General features: G+C 41.0%; 1 protein-coding gene across 1 annotated transcript in view; it reads right to left on the bottom strand.

The window, feature by feature from the left end:
- Nucleotides 1-21,130, bottom strand: part of Prkdc (protein kinase, DNA-activated, catalytic subunit) — a 221,554-nt gene that overhangs the window by 31,644 nt on the left and 168,780 nt on the right. Inside the window, exons 67-74 of the mRNA XM_059277873.1 lie at nt 21,008-21,116; nt 18,234-18,345; nt 15,236-15,425; nt 7,765-7,939; nt 5,588-5,781; nt 3,959-4,163; nt 3,164-3,309; nt 1,075-1,286 (exon numbers count right to left, since the gene is read on the bottom strand). Of these exons, the coding sequence (XP_059133856.1) occupies nt 1,075-1,286; nt 3,164-3,309; nt 3,959-4,163; nt 5,588-5,781; nt 7,765-7,939; nt 15,236-15,425; nt 18,234-18,345; nt 21,008-21,116 (1,343 nt within the window). The remainder of the gene's footprint in view (nt 1-1,074; nt 1,287-3,163; nt 3,310-3,958; nt 4,164-5,587; nt 5,782-7,764; nt 7,940-15,235; nt 15,426-18,233; nt 18,346-21,007; nt 21,117-21,130) is intronic.

Below are 21,130 nucleotides of genomic sequence, written 5' to 3'. Positions count from 1 at the left end.
ATAGAGGCCAAAGCAGAAGTGGGTGTCTCACTTTCTGCCTTATTTCCTTGAGACAGTCTCTCAATAAATTCAAAGCTCATTGTTTTGCTTAGGCTGCCTGTCTCTGTCCCCCCCCCCCCCCCAATTTACAGGTACATATAGCCATGGGTGCTGGGGAATGGAATTCAAGTTATGCTTGCAGAATAAGCGCTTTTACCCACTAAGCCATCTCCCTAGTTTCTCTGGATTTATATTATTACATTTTCATCTATTATTTGTGGTATGTTGTTTATATATAGCTCAGGCTGCCCTCCAACTTCAGAGTCTCCTGTCACAGGTTCCAGAGTATTTGTGAATACAAGCATGCATCACCATGCCAACATCCCAATATATCTTAAAGGGCAGCTTCAGAGCAGTCTCAGCTGGGGGTTCTACTGCTGTGATAAACACCAAAAACAGAAGCAACTTGGGGATGGGAAGAGGGTTCACCTCAGCTTATAGCTCTCAGGGAACAGATTATCCTGGGGAAGTCAGGGCTTGATCTCAAGACAGGAACCTGGAGTCAGGAACTGAAGAAGAGGCCATGGAGGGATGCTGCTTACTGGCTTGTTCCTTAAGCCTGGTTTGCTCAGCTTGCTTTCTTATGCAACCCAGGACTAACTGCCCAGGAGTGACACCATCCACTGGAACTGGGCCCTACCTTATCAATCATTAATCAAGAAAATGCCCCTCAGGGCTAATCAGATTGGATCATTTTCTCAATTGAGGCTCTCGCTTCTCAAATGACCCTAGCTTATGTCAAATTTATAAAAGCAAACTAACTAGGACAAGAACTGATTGCAAAAAGCATCTCATCTAGTCTGTATTATGCAAAAGATTATTAACTATGGGCATGTAGGCAAGCACCTAAGACAAACAATATTTTCAAAAGGAGAGAAATTCTCTAATAAGTATATGGAGAGAAGATAAACTCAAGAGATGTTTAAGAATTTCTACGCCTCATGAACACATCAAATGTATTTGCATGTTTTTGTTTTTACCACACAAAATTTTTATACCCTATAGTATCTTATCAACCCAATACCGAAACATTACCTTTCAACAAATGCTTTATTCTTATGTCCAGAAGAAGTATGTGTAAAGGAGTAGCTTTCACTGCTTATTATAAAAGGGTAGATAATGGCCTGTGGGTAGTTATCAGCAATCTCTTCCACGGTGTGTTGTACTGCAATGGCTTCCTCTTTGTCCAGTAAGGCCACCATGTGGCTGATCCAGCCAATGAACTGCCAGCAAGGAATGGATGAAATCTAAAATTCAGAAAACTATAGTTTGAAAATGAATGAAACACTTGGCACTATTTACTATAAAGGCTATAAAAGTAAAATATGTTTCATATGAAATGTCTTATATGTTGTCTCTTTCTTAGCTCTCTTTTGCTAAGGAACCACTGGATTCTTCTAAGCATTTTCTGTACAAGTATATACATATTCTTTGCTCAAAGAATGGGATCATACCTGCTGTGGTGGTCTGAATGAGAATGGTCCCCACAAGCTCATATATTTAAATGTTTGGTCCCCAACTGGTAGAACTGTCGGGGAAGGTTAGGAAGTTATGGTCTTGTTAGAGGAGGTGTGTTGGGGGTGGGCTTTGAGATTTCAAAAGACTCCTACCATTCACAGTGTGCCCCCTGACTGCATTGTGGTTGTGTCTTAAGATGTGAGCTTTCACTTACTGCTCCAGTGCCATTCCATGTCTGCCTGCTTGCAGTCATGCTCCTAGGACTGTCATGGTCATGGACTCGAATCCTGATACTGAAACCCCTCCAAAAATAGTCTTCTATAAGTTGCCTTGTACATGATGTCTCTCATTACAGGAATATAAAATTAACAAAGACCAATTTACCTCATTTTTGTAAAGCTATATATTCTATTTTACTTACCGTGTTATCTTGAATAATTAGGCTCTCATGGGGTAAGAGTTCTGACAGCATGGCTTACAGACGAACATTATCTAAGATTTTGTTATACAGAGCTAGGGAGATGGCTCAGTTCGTAAAATAGAAGTGAGTTCAGTCTCCAATACCTATGGAAAAATGAGGTGCAGTAGCATGGACCTGTAACCTCAGTGCTGGGGGGCAGAGCCAGGAGAAAATGGGGACAGGGAGCTGTAAGCCAGCCAGTCTAGCTGAATTGGCAAGCTGCAGGCTCAGGGAGAGACTCTGTCTCAAAAGAAAATGTGGACAGTAGCTGAGGAAGACACAGGAAATAGACCTTTAGCCTGGGCACTCATGCACACACACAAAATACAAGATCTTGCTACATAAAGTAGTAGGTACCAGTTAGTCCTTTCTCAGTTCTTATTTTTCAAGTCAAAGTTTGGGTTTATTTTCTAGTTATAAATCTAAAAATATGAAGGAACTTTTCATATGGCCCTATTCTTGTACAGATGGAGCCTCCTTATACAGACAGGACCCATGGGGCATGGGCAAGGCCAGCATGTGTATCCCCAAGTGAGTCATGGAACAAGGGTATGGAGGCTGCAGGCTGTTATATGTGCATACATGAACCTCTCAATTCCCACTTAGTCTTCTCCTTAGGCTAAGATACCAACAGATGTTACAGACTACAGTTTCATCTGTGTGGGTTGCAAAATTACACATAAAGCTCCCATCTTTGTTCCAAAAATATTCCTCCTTGATTGGTTCTTGTTCAGATATAGTTCTTACTATACTCACAAAGGAAAATAGGTAAATGTGAACATTCATACTCCTTTAATCCACTGTATACTCAGCATACAGCAGAACTCAGTGTTGGTTGGAAAAGCTGTACTATGGTGCTGTGCAGGTGGCTCAGTGAGCAAAGCACATGCTGTACTAGCATGAGGAGGGGCTGAATCTGGATCCTCAGAGCCCACGTGAAGTCAGAGGTGATGTGGCACTCATCTGGAGTCCTCAGATGCAGGAAAAAATAGGAGAATCACATCAAGTGGCAAACACAGGGCAGAAGGTGAGGAATGATATCCAGTGTTGTTCTCTGACCTCCACATGCATGATGTAGCATGTGTACACACACCAAGGTTTAAAAAAAAGGCCAGAACATGTGTATTATACACACTGAGTCTGGATATAAGCAAACATGTGTCTTTAATTCCTGAAAAGTTCTCTTCCACTCTCAAGGATACCAACCTCTTTTTTCATTAAGTTTAAGGTCTCCTCTGAATACTGTTCTATAATCTGAAGTAGTCTAGGAAATTTCAGCCTGGCTTCGGAAGAGTTTAACTTTAATGCTCTCAACAGTTTCTCCACCACAAGTGCTGGATATGCTTCCAGTTCTACAGAATCAAAGACAGCAAAGTTAGCACATAACCATAAATGCGACAAATACTTAATTTCCCTTTTTTGGCTGCTTTTTTTTAGTCTGTCACTGTTCCCTCTCTAGTACTTTTTTTTCAGTTAAGAAATGTCACACACATTTGTCTAATCTTTTAGGAAGCAGTTTTCATCCTGGACTGAGAGCACATGCTGGATGATGCTCCTGATTTTATTCCCAGAGCAAGAGGCAAACCACATGAACCAGTAACAAATGGCAAGTAAAATAAGTGACGTGAAACAAATGAGTTAGGTGCAAAGGCTTGCACTTGCAATGCCAACCTGGCAGGCAGAGCAGAATGGCAAGTTCAAGGCTGGCCTGTGCTACAGAGACATTGTCCCTGAAAGCTAAGGAATGGAGTCTTAGCTCAATGGTGCAGTTCTTGCCCAGCATTATCAAGGCTGGTTGAAACCCCGGAACTGCCAATAAATAAAGAGATTTTATTGAATGCAGTTGTGTTGCTTAGATATATTATCATCTCTAAAGATCTTACAAAGCAAAATATCTGTCATTTGAAACACACACACACACACACACACACACACACACACACACACACGAGAGACCAAAATCATCTATACATTTTTCAAGGTGACATATAGAACACTAACCTCTACTTCTCTTCTGTGATGCACTGGATGCACTCTCTTCTACCTTTCGGAGCTGTTGGTCACAGAAACCTACCAGTGTCATATAAGCATGGGCCTGCTCAGTTGCAGCCTCATGGCCCCTGCAGGAAAGCTGGTTTTCCTCTTCAGCTGACTGCACAGCCTTGGAGAAGTGATGGAATGCTCTCTGGTACAGGCCTGAAATTACCTGGAATTCAGAAGATGCATGACTAGATCAATAAATAGGTTCGAAACAACACTGAGAAGTTAGGTGTGGTATGTGCAGTCCCAACTGAGGCAAGGGAATCCCTGGGGCCCAAGAGTTTGATGTCACCTAGTCAACAGTGAGACCCCCTTTTTTTTAAATAAAGTAAGCAATATATACATTATTAAAGCTACATTAACTGTGGTGTGTGTGTGTGTGTGTGTGTGTGTGTGTGTGTGTGTGTGTGTGTTGTGTGTGCAGGCACATGTGCTCTGGATGCAAGGCAGTAAGTAATCCCAGTAAAATCTGGAGCATACAACAACCAGACAAACTAAAGAGAACATGCCCGTTAGTCAACGAGCCATGCAGAATTGGGCCAGTCTAAGGGACTGTGAACTCCACTGGGATTAAAAAAAATTGATGAAAGCTGGTGCTGTATGCTCATGTCCTGCAAAGGTATCAGTGACATTAAAAAGGGAGAAGACAGGACAACATGATTGCACTGAGGCATGACAGAAGATGAAGAAGCTAACTATTAAAAATAAAAAATTATCTGAAAACCAAAAAGAAATAACAACCTCACCACTGCTCACAATAAGTACAAAAGCAGAAATGGCTGTTTTATCCTACAAGATGGTGGAGAAACCATCTCAACAGAAATTAGTGATGAAATTTCATATACAAACTCATGGAAGAACTACTCACTACTCCAACAAAAGCTTGTTTTAAAGATTTGCATTACTAAGTTGGGCATGTAATCCCAGTATTCAGGATGCAGAAGTAGAAGGATTGTTCTAAATTCCAAGCCAACCTGGTCTACATAATCAGTTTCAGGATAGTTTAAAAAAAATAAAACAACAAAACAATAACAAATCCCCTGTATTATTCAAGGGGCTGGGATGTAGCTCAGTTGGTAGAGTGCTTGCTTAGTTTTCCTGAAGCCCTGGGTTCAGTCCACAGTACCACATAAACTAGGTGCGGTGTCACACACCTCTAATCCTAGCACATGGGAAGTAGAGGAAATTCAAATCCATCCTTGGTTACACAGCAAGTTTAAGACATGCTTGGTATACATATGACACTGGCTCAAAAACCAACAAAACAAAAAACAAACAAACAAAAAGACATAATTCAAATAACAAATAGGATTATGTCAAATAACATGGATTATGTCAGTTTTCCACATAAGAAACTTGAAGTGACAGTTGCCAATCATTTCATTTTATTTTCATCATTTTCATTTTAACTGTGTTTTTAAGACCAGGTCTCGGTTAGGCTGTGCCTAATGGTAGCTCCCAAATGCGAGGCTTGCACCACATTTTAAATCCACAGAAGAACGCTTTCTCATTGCTCCTTCACTTTGTCCTGAGGGCAGCACATAAAAGAGACACAGTGTAAGGACTGACCCGCTTCCATTTTTTTCTTACCTTCTCTGTGCTCTCTGCATTAGACCCAGAAAGTGCCAAGATTGATTTGGCCTTGCTCTCCTCCAGGTCAGACAGGCAGGCTGGTTCCCTGTGGAGAGCATCAGCCATGATCCTGAAAGTTGTACCCAAAAGAATGTTCTGGTCACAAGAGGCCTGAATATTTTTGTTTAAGTAGCTTGACATATTACTTTCATCTGTTGGATTAAAAAAGGAAAGAAAAAAATTGATTTTTTTTTAAAAGAAGAAATTTACAGTCAGTAAGTTTTTTTTTTTAAATTAAGATATTAACTAAAACAATCTTAGAGGTACAAGAACTTGGCTTCACTTTCTTTTCTTTGTTTTTTGTCTTCATTTTCTGATGAAAGATTTTCTTTTTTTTTTTTAAACTTTTTAAAATTTATTCTATGTGTCTTTTTACATCATGTATCTCGATCTCATTCATTTCTCCATCCCTTTACATCCACCGTCTGCCCCTGTACCCCCTCAAAATAAAACAAAATTTAAGAGAAAAAAGGAAAATATGGGGGGGGGGGGCTTAAAAATCTCATCATGAAGCTGCAGTGTGACACAGTGAGTCATGCAGTAGACCTCCCTTTGTTCACACATCTTTACTTACGAGTGTCACTGCAAAGAGTCATTGGTCTGGTTCAAGGTCTCTGCTTTCTGCTACACTATCAATGCTGGGCCCTCACTGGGTCTCTTCTTGGATATCCTGTTGTGGCCCTGTGTTGCAGAGATCCTGCAGCTTTGGGTCTGTGAGTCAGGTCTCTTCACATGCTCCAGCAGATCACAGATGGGGTGGATGTTGGGGTGGGCCCAGTTAAAACCCTGGATCTGGGCCTGGGCAGCTGCAAGGTTGGTTCACCTGCCAGTTCTGCCCTGTCCTCACCACCAGGGTGAGCTCTTTAGCATTGCTTTGGCTAATTCACCTCTTCCAGCAATAAGCAAGGAGTAGGGCCAGTTCTGAGGCTCTCTCACATCTACACCATCAGGGCCAGCTCTATTGTGTTGTCCAGGTGAGGTTCAGTGGCCATTGAAGCTGGTGATGGGCAGGGACAGTCCTCCTGCTCTTATGACCCCAGGACCAGCTCCTCCACCTGTCTTCAGGCATTAGTGGGAGGGTTGGAGTGGGTGGGTATCTCTCCTCTGCCCATATTGGTATGGAAGAATTTCTTAAACTTGCTAATAGAAAATGTTTTTTGTTAAAAGTCAACATTGAAATCTGTAGAATTAAGGTTTAAAAGTAGGAATAACCTTTCTTTCTAGTATCATCCATATTTTATCAAATTCCTAGTTTTATATGTTGCAAAGAACAGAAAATGGCTCTTATTAACATATTTGTTTATATGCATTAGTAACCCAGGACAGATTTTTAAATTGATACTATGGTGTATAGCTTATGAAACAAAAGCATTCTAGTTCTGCTTCTTACCACATGGTGCTGGGCAAGGAACTCTGAGCTGCAGCACCCAGCAGTGTGCCCACTAGAAAGCAAACCCAGAGCATCAAACATGCCAGACAACTGTACTCATAGCCTTAATATCAGCATGATTCCAGAAACCCTAGGACCATTTTCTGCCTTCCCTGTTCTGCTTGCTTTTGTTTCTTTCTTTCTTCTTCTTCTTCTTTTTTTTTTTTTGAGACAGTCTCCCTGTATAACACTGGCTGGTCTTAAAATTGTGGCAATTACCCTGCCTCAGCCTCCTCAGTGCTGGAACTACAGGCGTATGCTACCACAAATGTGTGCTAGGAATGTTTTCTGTCCCTGGGATCATGTGGAGAAAATAGTCTTTCTCTCGGTACCTTTACAGAGCCTGTGTGGTGCTCTTGCCTACCCTGAGGTGAATGGCAGGAGGGTCAGATCCAACACATGACCAAGGAAGCTTTTCTCCTCTCATGCTTAGAGGCTAAAAACTACGGAAGTTAAGTATTAAAGAGAAAAAGTTTTAATTTCTATTTTATTTTAAAGGTAAGCATAACTCTGAATGTTGCCCCTAGGGCTGGATGATCTGCTCTCCTCCTAAGGAGATGACGTCAATCTGTGGCACTCTTTACTGATAACTATAATGTTCGTAAGGCAGAGTGAAGCTCTCAGATGAAGCAGCACAAAGAATAGATTTTGAAGACAATATAAAATAGCATTCTCAAATCTATGTGGACAATAACAGCCTAATTACCCAACAGTGTGACGGTTTTGAGCACAGTGAGAACTTGTTCCCGGGGGCTCTGGGTGCGGCTCCGGCAGTGGCTTAGCTGGCAGTAACTCTGAGTCCACTGAACTCGCCAAGTCTCTCTCGTTTTTGAATCTTTATGCAGCTCTTTCAGGAGTTTCATGGCAAGTGAGAAATTATTCTACATGAATAGAAGAAAAAGAAAGAAAAGGTTTTGAGATTCTCATTATTTAGCCAAAAGGGTTCAAGCTTGTGCTTCTGGTAGCTCTGTGGCAGAGATATGGTCTGTGTCTGAGAAAATTAGTCTTTTTTAATCTTTACTGCATCTCCCTTCTTTAAGGTTACTGGTCCCTTTCTGTTCCAGGTGATGTATATATCAGGTGTGAGAAGGTAAAGTACTACATCTGACTACTACAAAAAACTACTTTAAAAATGTTTTTAGCTGGCCTGTTCCCCTTTCTACATGACACAATATGCCCCAGAGCAGCCAATTCATTTCCTTAGCTGTACATTATATATATATTCTGTGTGTATGTGGGTGCATATGTGTACAGAGGTTTCAGGTCAACCTTGGATTTCATTTTTCAGGTGCCGTTCACCTTGTTTTTTGATCAGGGTCTCTTACTGGTCTGGAGCTTACAAAGTAGGCTAGGCTGGCTGGCCAGTGAACCCTAGATATCCACTTGTCTCTATCTCTCAGCACTAGGACTTAGTATGCATCTCTTTACATAGGTTCTGGGAGATTAACTCTATGCTCATACCGTAAGCACTTTACGAATGGTGTACTTATACATTTAAAGAATGTTTCAGCATTTCTTTTGAGCATATTTAAAAATACTTATAGTATTTACACCAAACATCTAAATTCACAACATTTTTACTAGCCTAAAGAGAAACTCTTTGTTCTTTAGCAGTCATATCCAGTCTCCCTTGCTAGGGGCAGCCAGGACACATTTTCTGTCTCTCTAAGTCATATCCTAGATATTTCAAAATAATGGTATTAGAAAATAATGCAGTGACTTTGTAGGGCTTCTTTCATTCAATACATTTACAGACTCATCTATGTTGTAGTGTGTCAACACTTCATTCTTCTTTATGGTCAATTAATGATCCTCAGTACAGACACATGATATTTTCTTTACATATGCATCTACTGATGGCTATTTGCATTGCCTTTCCAGGTAACTTGAATGCTGTGAAAAACAAAATGACTCTGAGATACCATCTTACACCTGTCAGAATGGCTAAGATCAAAAGCACCACAGATAGCTTATGTTAGAGAGGATGTGCAGCAAGGGGAACACTCCTCCACTGTTGGTGGGAGTGTAAACTGGTGTAGCCACTTTGGAAATCAGTATGGTGGTTTCTCCGAAAATTGGGAATCAATCTTCCTTTAGACCCAGCTATACCACTCTTGGGCATAGACCCAAGGAATACTCAATCATACCACAAGGACATATGCTCAACTATGTTCATAGCAGCATTATTATTTAACCTGGAAACAACCTAGATGTCCCTCAACAGAAGAATGGATTAAGAAAATGTGGTACATATACACAATGGAGTACTACTCAGCAGAGAAAAACAATGACATAATGAAATTTGCAGGCAAATGGATGGAACTAGAATATATCATCCTGAGTGAGGTAAGGCAGACTCAGAAGGACAAACATGGTATGTACCCACTCATACGTGGATACTAGCTATAAAGCAAAGGGCAATCAGGTAACAACCCACAACTCTAGAGAAGCTACCTAAAAAGGAAGACCCAAAGAGGGAAGCATGGATCACCCTGGTAAAAGGAAATAGATTAGGTCTCCATGAGTAAACAGGGGGTAAAGGGTAGGCTATGGAATGTAGGGGATAGGGGATGAGAACATAAGGGAATGGGATAGTTGAGGTGGAACAGGGATGGAGTGGGAAAGCAATGAAATAGATCCCATAATAGAGGGCGATATTATGGGGACAGAGAGAAACCCAGTGCTAGGGAAGTTTCCAGGAATCCCCAAGGATGACCCCAGCTTGGACTACTAGCAATAGTGGAGAGGGTGCCTGAACTGAACTGGCTTACCCCAGTGATTAAACCAGTGAATACCCTAACTGTCATCACAGGGCTTTTCTCCAATGATGGATGGAAGCAGATACAGAGATCCACAACCAAACACCAGGCAGAGCTCCAGAAGTCCAGTCAAAGAGAGAAAAGAGGGATTCTATGAGCAAGTGCCTCAGAATCATGATGGGGAAACCTGCAGAGATGACCAAACCAAACTAGTGGGAATTCATGAAAGTTGGATCAATGGCTGTGGAGCCTGCATGGGACTGGACTAGGCCCTCCTTATGGAAAGACAGTTGTGTAGCTTGATCTGCTTGAGGGGCCCCCTGGCAGTAGGATCAGAATCCATCCCTGGTGCATGAGGGGGCTTTCTGGTGCCCCCCTACCTATGATGTGACACCTTGTGCAGCCTTGAGGCAGGGTGAAGGGCTTGGACTTGACTCAACTGGATGTGCCTCCCTACGGGAGGCCCCTTCCTTCTTTTGGGGAAGAGTGGGGGGTGGGGTAGGAGGAGGAGGCTGGGGGGTGGGAGGAGGGAAGAGGGGGATCTTTGGTATGTAAAATGAATGAAAAAAAATTTCTTAATTAAAAAAAAATTCACCATAAAAAAGGGGAAAAAAAACCACAAATACACAAAAAGGAACTGGGTTATTTTTTTTTAACCACAGTACCAGGAAGAAGAAATCCCCTGTTGATTGGTTGATCAGGGTAGTCCAAGTGTTTGCCAAAACAATATATACTATGGATGTGGCCCTTGGTCACCTCTGAGAGGTTGAAGGTAAGCCTCTTACTGAAGACACTGCCCACTTAGGACACTCAGGTGGTTTGAGCTGGATGTGACCTGAAAGTCTCCTTCCTTCAGTCCATCTTCCACAGTAGCATAAAATACTATGCAAACTGCCAAGGGAGGGAAACAACAGTCCTATTTAGCTGATCCCTATGAGCCACAATGACCAGCATGGCAAGTAATCTTTAAAGGTGCAGTACATGGTGGTGGTAACTGTTTACTAGGATTTAAGGCCCACTCAATAGGAAGGAGAGCATGCCTGGTCCTGTAAACCTCAACAACTTCCCGTGGCTAATGAGGTCATATATCTCAGGAAAGAATGCACTGCCACTTTGCTAGACCAGCATAATTCCTTACCACATTCAAAATCTTACCTTTATACCCACAAATATGTATAGCTAACTCTCATCAAGGAAGCTTCTCTTTACAGAAAATGGAGACCATCATAGAGAACCACAACTAGACACAATTCAGAGGTCAATGGAAGGGGGGGGGAGTCCAGCACCAATGAATACACACACACACACACACACACACACACACACACACACACACGCACACGCACACACACATCATAAATCCTACACAGTTCAGGGAACATTCTGAAAGAAGGGACATACAGATTATAGAGCCAAAATATCAGGAAGTCTGCTGTTAAAGTCTCTTCCAGAAATGGCTGCAAAAACATGACTGAAACAATGGCAGTATCAATAGACATACTAATGTGGAAGGGGGTAGTTTCATGAGGTCCACCTGTAGACAAAGAACTATAGGCAAGTAATGTTTTGGGAGAAGAGTACCCGCGAGGGGCTAGAGGGATAAAGGGAAGGGGGAACATGACATATTTCTATTTTAATTAAAATAGACACTCTCACTCTCTCTCTCTCTCTCTCTCTCTCTCTCTCTCTCTCTCTCTCTCTCTCTCTCTCTCCCTCCCTCCCCCCTCCCTCTTTCTCCCCCTCTCTCAACCCTGTTCAATTATAAACTATTCTACCTCTCTCATTCAGATAGAGTCCCTACTGGTTTGGAAGTCACTAAGTAGTTGAGGGTAACATTGAACTTTTGATCCTGCCTCCATTAGAGTATTGGTATCACATCATGCAAACTTTATGCAGTTCTGGGAATTCATGCACGTTAGACCTAGGGATTCATGAGTGACAGGCAAGCACACTATTTGAACTCCATCCTCAGTTTGTTTTGAGGCAGAGAGCTTTCTGTACTGACCTGGCTGGTCTTGGACTCAGGATTCTCCTTCCTCAGCCTCCATTGCTGGGATTATAGGTGTGAACTACAATGCCTGTCTATGAAACATTCTTCATAGATGGGGAATACTGTACCTTTATGAGATATACAATCTGCAAACATCCTCCTGTATTACATGTATTATCTCTCCACTTTCTTAAGCATATATTTTGAGGCACAAAAAGTTTTAAATTTTGACAAAGCAAACTTTATCTCTTTATTTAGTTGAAAGTCTCTTTGCTTTTCCCTCCTTTGCCTACAACTTTCAACTGTAATCAGCAGGTATGTCTTCCAACCCCCTCTGGGTACAATCTCCAGCTTCTGCACACCCGTGTGGATCATGCTTTACCCTAAATCTGTCAAGAGCAGACTCTGCCATTCAAATGTCCATTCTCCAAGTGTCCCCTACCCATGTGTTCCTAGCACTGGGATGCCACTCTTCTTCAAGTGCCTGTTTTGTTAGAATGGAGCTAGGAGGACAGTGGTTGTCTTTCCATTCACAATTTGAGGGACAATTACCCTCAGCTTACTCCAGAGGCCCTCACCACCAAGTTCTTAAAGTCAAGCCATCCTCCTGTTCTAATCACCTACCTACTTTCCCGCACTATATCTCTGCATGCTTGCTTTTGTTTCTTTCCATGTCTAACACATTCTCATAACACACTCAGCTCATCTGCCTTTATATTACACTATGAACCATGTTACCATTTCCAGCTAACTCATGCACATACTTGCTCTCCTTCTGCACTGGGGCTCAGTGCCATTAGATTCTTTGGAGACAACTCAGTAGGTTGTATGGACCATGGTTTCCATCATGACTCTGAATCCTCTCCAGTGTCCTCCACAGGTATTCTCTCACAGTTCCTGACTTTCCTTAGTTCCTTCTGGAGTACCCCTGCCTACTCTCAGCAGATGATCATGCATGCTATGAAGCTGCACTGTGAACCTCCATAAGGTACCTCACTTTAGCAATCCCTCTCCCTATCTTCAACCTCTCCTGACTTATCAGTTCCCCCATTCCTCATTATGCTCTTATAATCTGCTCCTTAGACACTGCTCCTCACAAACTGCTCTTTCTTTGCCTTCAGGACAAGACACAGAGGTACCTTCCTGTAAGATCCCAGGCAATAGTGTCCTGCACAAGGACCTGTTTTTCCTTTCTAACCTCCATCCTGCTAACTTAGGCATACTAGCATCCTAGTCAGCAGACTGCTAATACTATGCTCTTCTTCAAAGGTTTCTCCTCATTACAACCACATGCTATCCTGAAATAGATAGCTGACCACCTGGTTCTGGAGGCTTCTTATGGGGTACTCACAGATTAGTAGAATCAAAAATCCATGCAAGAGACTGAGAGTCTGAGGTTATTCCTGGATCTCATATGTTATCTTTCTGTCCTGTTTCCTGGCATTAGAAATGTCCTCAAAGGACAGAAACCATCTTTCCCCTTACAAGTGAGAAGCAGGAACTCACCTTTTACTCAGTACCACTCCCACCCCCACTAAAATCTTAAGTCATGTAAATCCTGTTGTGACTGCTGCTTTTAGTTCCTAAGTAGACATAATCTCCAGAAGCTTTCTGTTTCCTCAACAATGAAGTGCCCCGCCCCCGCAGTGTCACAGTCCTTCAGTTCTTTTTGTTGTTGTTTTGGTTTTTTTTTTTTTTTTTTTTTCCCAAGACAGGGCTTCTCTGTGTAGCTCTGGCTGTACTGGAACTCACTCTGTAGACTAGGCTAGACTCAAATTCAGAGATCCACCTGCCTCTGCCTCCTGAGTGCTGGGATTAGGATGTTTGCCACTACCACAATGCATGTCCTTCAGTTCTTATTACTAACGCCATAATTATTCATCTGCTGGCTCCACAAAACACCTTCCAGTATACAGTGAAGGCTTGGTGATGAAAATTGTACATTCTCTGCTTCTAAAGAGCTTTCAAGATAATGAAATGAAACAATAAAGGTTTCCTGTGATCCTTACATCTGCAAGATTTTTCTCTCTATCTCTAATATTATTGGTATTACTAGGCATCATTTCCAGGCAAATATACTGTCTAAAAATGCTAAAGAAAACCTGGTGTCGCCGGGTGGTGGTGGTGGCGGCGGCGGCGGCGCACGCCTTTAATCCCAGCACTCGGGAGGCAGAGCCAGGTGGATCTTTGTAAGTTTGAGGCCAGCCTGGTCTACAGAGCGAGATCCAGGACAGGCATCAAAACTACATAGGGAAACCCTGTCTCAAAAAACCAAAAAAGAAAAGAAAAAAAAAAAAAAAAAGAAAAGAAAAGCTGGTGTCACACAGAGTTCCAGGATGTGTTTACTGCTAGTTCCTTGAGGACTAGCACTCTAGCCTTCTCCACAGCAAATGCAGCTTAGTCAGTTTGGATATGCCTTTCTTGCTGCAGTCAGAGCCAAGTGAATCCCTGGAAGACAATGATGAAGGCTTTCGGAAAGAAGGTTTTTTTTTTTTTGTTTTGTTTTGTTTTATTTTGTTTTGTTCTTTTTTTTTTTTTTTTTTTCCCTGTAGAAAATGGTCAAAGAAAAACTGCTTTCAGTCCAGGAAGATTTGTTGTGGGAGGAGTACAGTGATATGTCTGTAGCCATTTCCAACTACCAGGGCAAGCCTGGGACTGCCAGGATTACTATATGCATGTACACACAAAAGTAATTTGAGGCAGAGAGCTAGGGGAGAGAAGCAGACCACTGCACAAAGTACCTGAGATATGCCTAACGCTAGTGTTCCAGATGACTTCTTAATTACTGAAACTGATAAATTTCTTTTACAACTCTGAAGCTGCTCCTAATATACCCCAAAGAAAAGACTGTATAATTGAGCATTTAAACTGATAAAATAGAATGGTTAATTATTTCTACTAGACTAAGGGTCATAAAGTTTTATAATAGCAGTTAACAAATGGTTATTAAAATAACAAGCTGATATATTAGAATATAATTCATATTTTAATAGATATAAAATTTTCAAGCAAGATAGACTTAAGATCTTATTATCAAATGCAAGACATCTAGAAAGTAAACCTAAAAAATTTGTCAGCATCAGGATTCATTTTTCTAAATGATATAAATCTGGTATTACATTAATTGCTTTTTAAGTAACAGAAGATAAATATTTTCAAATAATAAACAGTTTGTAATAAACACTTGAGGTTCTGTGAATAGTATTTCTTCAAACTTTGTTCTCTAAGTGTTGCATATGGAACTCAGGGCCTTGGCAGATAAGAATTCTTACCACTGAGCCATATCTTAGCATCCAAAATTACTTCCTTATAAGGAGAATAAGTAGATCAAGTAGTTATTTCTAAGGTTCATATTTTAGAGGAAATGTAAGAAGAGTTAGTTCAGGAAGCTCCCAGACAGCCACAGAGGAGTACAGATGGGAATGCACCTGCTTCCCTGCACTTTCTATCATCTTCATCTTCATAGTGAACTTGCAGCTCTGGATCATGGAACGAACATCTTCCTCTGGCTCATGCACTTCGCTCCTGTCAACGGAATCTTCATCCTCATCCACATTCATACTGGAATCACCTGAAGAAGCAGCCAGCCTCTCCTCTATTTTACTAAGAAAGAAGCAGCTGTATAAAACAAGAAAAAGTGAGCCTTAATGTTAGAGTCATGAAGGCCACCCTGATGTCTGAGAAGCGATTGTACAGCATCACACCACAGAACAGGACAGGTATTAAGGTTTCACTTGTAATATAGTGTAAATATACACTAAAGGGATTAGATTTCTTCCCATTTAATAAGTATACTCTTGAAAGATTACCAAAGATACTTTAACAGACTTCTAGATTTTATTCAGTGCCTTCATTTTGATAAAGCACTTAAATTTAAATGTTTCTCTCTAAAGGAATAGGTAGCACACTGTATCTTAGGTCAAAAGTCATTGTATCTGTAATCTAAGGTCTTATTCCCAGAGACAATGTAAAGTAATGAAGAGGCTGTGAGCAATCTGATGAGTACGGACACGGTGGTACGTATCTGTAATCTCAGAAAGTTGAAGAGGAGGGAGGAGAATCTGCACAAGTCTGAGGCAAGGTGAGCCTGACTCACATTGAGTACTCGGTCACTGTGTCAACAGTGAGATTCTACCTAGAAAAAAGAAAACACTGAAAAATTAAAAGTAGATCTGTCCCAAGTTTGGTTTCCCTGAACATGCAGCCAGTATCTTTTCATTATTCTCCATCTTTGGGGATTTTTTTTTTTAAACACTCAAATAGAAATAATCATTTTTATAATTGGGAAATTTTTAAATTTGGTTTTAGGACAGGGCCTTAATATGTAGCCCTGGCTGGTCTTGAACTTGATATGTAGACTAGGCTGGCATCAAACCTGCCAAGATCTTATTGCTTCTGCTGCCTGAGTGTTGGAATTATAGGTGTAAACTACCATGTATATAAATTGCAATTTATATACAATTCCATATAAATTAAAAAATTATATATAAATTTATATAAACATACATTATATTTATACTTGACATATGTGATTTTGTTCAAGTGATCTATTTTATGTTAATATCAATAGCAGTGGCAAAGAGCCATAATATACAAAGTTTATCCCTAATCAACAATCAAGTAACTTCCAGTTTTTCATATAGGTCTAATTTCCTTCTCTTCTCTTCTTCTGCCTTGTCCACCCTCTTCCTCCTCCTCATCTTTCTTCTTTGTTCTTGAGAGAGTTGGGGGTCTTGCTACATTATTCAGACTGGTCCTAAACTTGTAGGCTCAAGTAATCTTTCCACTTCAGTGGCAGTAACTAGGACTACAAGTATGTACCAGTACACTAGCTTTCTCTAATTTTCTTAGAAACATTACAGTCAAACAAACTAGCATGCCTCTTATCTACCTATACTTTCCTTCCTTTTCTGGAAACCCCAAGATACCAGCCTTACCAGCCATGGATCTGTTTCTACTCTTACCATACTACTCAGTGCTCCTGGCCCCAAGCCAGCTTGTCCTGCCTCTCTTCCCAAAAGCTACTACTGTTTTTAATCTTTCATTGCTTTAAATCATGACTGTAGACAAGAAACAAGTATTGCGCAATGGGCAGGTGTACATGTGAGATGGGCTCTCCTAAGTGAGGAGGAATTAATCCAACTTCAGGCAGTGGAGGGGCCCGAAGTAGAGAGGGAGTTGTATCACACTGGGGATGACAGGACCTGAAAGAGAGCTGCCTTTCCCATAAGCAACGGTTTTGACTCTGAGATGGCACTACGAGCCCCTTGCAGCCTACCTCTGTGGTGCACAGAAACTATGCAAAATATAAAATAAAATTCCCAAGGATGGTTTGAATAGGGATGGCTACTTAGACTCATGTGTTTGAAAGATTGGCCCACAGGAAGTAGCACTATTAGGAGGTGTGGCCTTGCTGGAGGAAGTGTGTCACTGTGGGGGTGGGCTCTGAGGTCTCAGAAGCTCAAGCCAGTTCACTGCCAGTGGATCAAGATGTAGACCTCTCAGATTCTCTACAGCACCATGCCTTGTAGTGGGTAGCTGTTCCAGCTTTGACCTGGAAGTACTACCCACAGGTAGGCGTGGCAGTTACCAGAAACCTCGCTAGGGGTAGTACATCGCCTGCCTGTATGCTGCCATGATTCCCACCATGACAATAATAAAAAGTAAAATGAGCCGGGCAGTGGTGGCGCACGCCTTTAATCCCAGCACTTGGAAGGCAGAGGCAGGCGGATCTCTGTGAGTTCGAGGCCAGCCTGGTCTACAAAGCAAGTTCTAGGAAAGGCGCAAAGCTACATAGAGAAACTCTGTCTTGAAAACAAACAAACAAACAAAAAGTAAAATGAAAAAAAAAAATTTGGTAATAGATGAAAAATAGGACACAATACTGAGGGTAGAGTCATTGAGTATTGCTTGCTATGGGCAATTCACAAGTAATTGACTACTTCAGATTCCATGGCCCCTTTCCTGAGTATAGGGTGAGTATCACCCTCTAGACAACACAGGGTTAGGTTTGGACAGGATGAAAGCATGAACTCAGAACTGGGGAACTAAACACAACCATAATACATGGGAAGTAGGAAGCAAGAGGCCAACTGGTATAAACTCAAGTTTTAAAAATAGATCAATACAGAATCACTACCCAGCAGTCCCCTCTGTCTGCTGTAAGAGAGGCGCAGATGCAGGGTTGCCCACATCACCGTCAGTGGTTGCAACCATAGCTAGTGGACAGCAAGAACCTCTTAGGAGGAATGTGAGTCTGAAGGAAACACTGCAGACATGAAGTTTTGTTAGAATAGCTGACGTAAGGGATCAGGATGAGAGAGGTATGCTAAACACCACATTTTTATAAGCCTCGGTTTCAAAGAACCTCCATGCTGGCAATTCTGGAAAAGAATCCTCATTTGGCTCAATAAGACCATATCCTACCGATTTGTGATGATGTCATCCCAGATGTGCATTGGGTCTGTCACAGCATCTGGGTATCTGCTTGTCCAGATTTTTAGAAGTCTCTTAAGGGGACCTGGAGATGATAAATCACCTAGAAATAATATTAGAGACTCATCATATCCACAGCTGAATGACAGGAAGAACTTACAGAGTAGAATCAGAATTAGTAAAGAGAAACCTAACTCAAATTTCTTATTTTTAAAGAATTAAAAATAAAACAAGTTAAAAAAAATCAGCAAATTAAAAAACAAACAACCAACCAAAAACCCAACACCCTGTCTTTCATTCACAAAAGGAATTACATGCCATTATACCAAATGTAATACATTATAAAACGTAAACTCCATCACATCAGAATATTTTTTAAAAAATGGGAAAATAAACATATACAAATCTTTTAACGTTTTTCACAGGTCTACAGTCATTTATCTGTAACTCCAAAAACCTAAAAAGCACTGAAAACTAAATGCTTTCATAATGATATGGTGCATTTTCTTGAAGGCCAAATGTGATCTGAATGGACCAAGGTGACTCAGTCCTCACTAACAGTGTGGATACGGACAACTTACACTGGGTACTCATCACTGTATCTAATGAGAACACACATCTCAACCTAGGATCATGCAGGCACACATCTATTATCTACAACAATCCAGTTTCAGAATAACCCTCATAATTTTGAAATCTCACACTGCAAATGTTAAAACCCTTTCTATGGCTGGGAAGCAGTAGTTAGAAATACCTTTAGCTCAGAAAGTCCTGGGTTCACATTTTTAACTTAACCTGCACCACCTTATACAATTTAGCTAACTTATAGGACACCATAAAATGGGAAGAAGAACTCTACATCTCATAAAGTTGTTAGAAAATTTAAAAATGGGGTACAGAATGAAACAGAGTTCTCAAAATATGAAACATAAATGGTTCAACATACTTAGTCATAAGAGAAATGCAAGTCAAAACTACTTTGAGATTTTATCTTACACAAAATGGTTAATATCAATAAAACAAATGACAGTGCATGCTGGCAAGGATGTGGAGTAAGAGGAACACTCCTCCAGTGCTGGTGGGAGTGCAAACCTATATAGCCACTATGGAAATCTGTGATAATTCTTCAGGAAGATGGAAACTGATCTGTCTCAAGATTCAGCTACTCCACTCTTGGGCATATACCAACCACAGCCAGTGGATGGCAAGGATCTCTTAGGAGGAATGTGAGTCTGAAGGAAACACTGCAGACATGAAGTTTTGTTAGAACAGCTGACGTAAGGGATCAGGATGAAAGAGGTATGCTAAACACATTTTTATAAGCCTCGGTTTCAAAGAACCTCCATGCTGGCAATTCTGGAAAAGAATCCTCATTTGGCTCAGTAAGACCATATCCTACCGATTTGTGATGATGTCATCCCAGATGTGCATTGGGTCTGTCACAGCATCTTGGTGTGACATGTGGGACTCTACAACCCACTTCAGAGACATTGTCTCAAGTATGTTCATTGCTGTTCTATTCATAATAGCCAGAAATTGGAGACAGCCTAATGTTTGTCAATGGATGAACAGATAAAGAAAATGTGGTACATTCACACAATGGAATATTATTCAGCTGTTAAAAAATGAAATCATAAAATTCACAGTAAATGGATGAAGCTAGAAAAAAATCATCCCAAGTAAAGTAACCCAGACCCAGAAAGACAAATATGCTATGTATTTACTTATATTTGGAAGTTAGCTGTTAAGTCGTTGATAAGCAGGCTACAATCTGTATAACCACAGAGGTTAGGTATAGAGTAAGGGACTAGGGGGAGGGAAGGATCTCCCTAGGAAGGGGAAATAGAATAGATAGTTATGGGTAGATGGGGGCTGGGGGACCCAGATAGGAATGGGACATCAAACAGGTAGGGGGAGGGGAAGGGAGGGTAAAGGAGGGAATATGGGGAGGGACAACTAACACTAAGGGCTATTTGTGGGGTCACATGGAAACCTAATTCTGTAAAAGTATGAAAGAAATCTAAATGGAGTCATCAAATAACACGGAGGCAGTTAATTAATAAAAAGGACTAATATAACTCCTTAGCTGTAGAAAGTACTTAGTTATTATATATCATTAAGATGGCTAAAAAATACTTCTTTAAATTTAAAACAGGGAACAATGAGCAAGCTATGGAAAAACATTTGATAAATCATTTTTAACTATTCAAAAGAAAGTTGAAACAGATTTAGAATGAAGACTTTTCACTTATACAAAGATATACTCTCTTAGACTCTTGTATTGGCTTTTCAGAGGAACCAGAGTAAAATCTACTGTTGGTGGTGCACAGACCTACATGATCTCTATTGCTGTCCAAAGCCCATCACCTCCTCCCAACTGTCTCCTAAGACTCACCCCTCCACCCCCATTCTGGACAGTGAAGCCTCTATCATGGTAGTGATCTTCTGGAGAGGGTTTACAAGCCCTTCTCTTCCACACTGCACTTGGGCCACTCCTTAAGGAGCCTCCTGGTACAATCCTGGAGTCACACTCTGAGCACTTCAAGCTGTTAGTGTTTTGTTTGGCTTTGTATTTCCAGTACCTGGAACAATGGTGGTGGACCATTTTAAACATTTAATCTAGTGACCTCAACAGGTGCATTTGTAGGACATATCCAAGGCAGTTTTCACCCCATACGTTAAGTTTTGCTTCATTAAGCAAAAATTCAGGTGTTAAAGCCCCTCCACAATTAGAAAGGGAAAAAAATGACAAGTTAAAAACTTACCATGTTTACTTATAAAGCTGAGGAACTCCTCAATTTCAGCTAAAGTCTGCACAGACTGTAATTTGGCAAGTCTACTTCTGTATAAGAGGACATCAATACTAGAATAATTCTAGAAAAAAGAAG

The sequence above is a fragment of the Peromyscus eremicus genome, chromosome 12 (genome assembly GCF_949786415.1).
Source record: "Peromyscus eremicus chromosome 12, PerEre_H2_v1, whole genome shotgun sequence".
Classification (NCBI taxonomy): domain Eukaryota; kingdom Metazoa; phylum Chordata; class Mammalia; order Rodentia; family Cricetidae; genus Peromyscus; species Peromyscus eremicus.
This window is presented reverse-complemented; position numbering and strand designations above follow the sequence as displayed.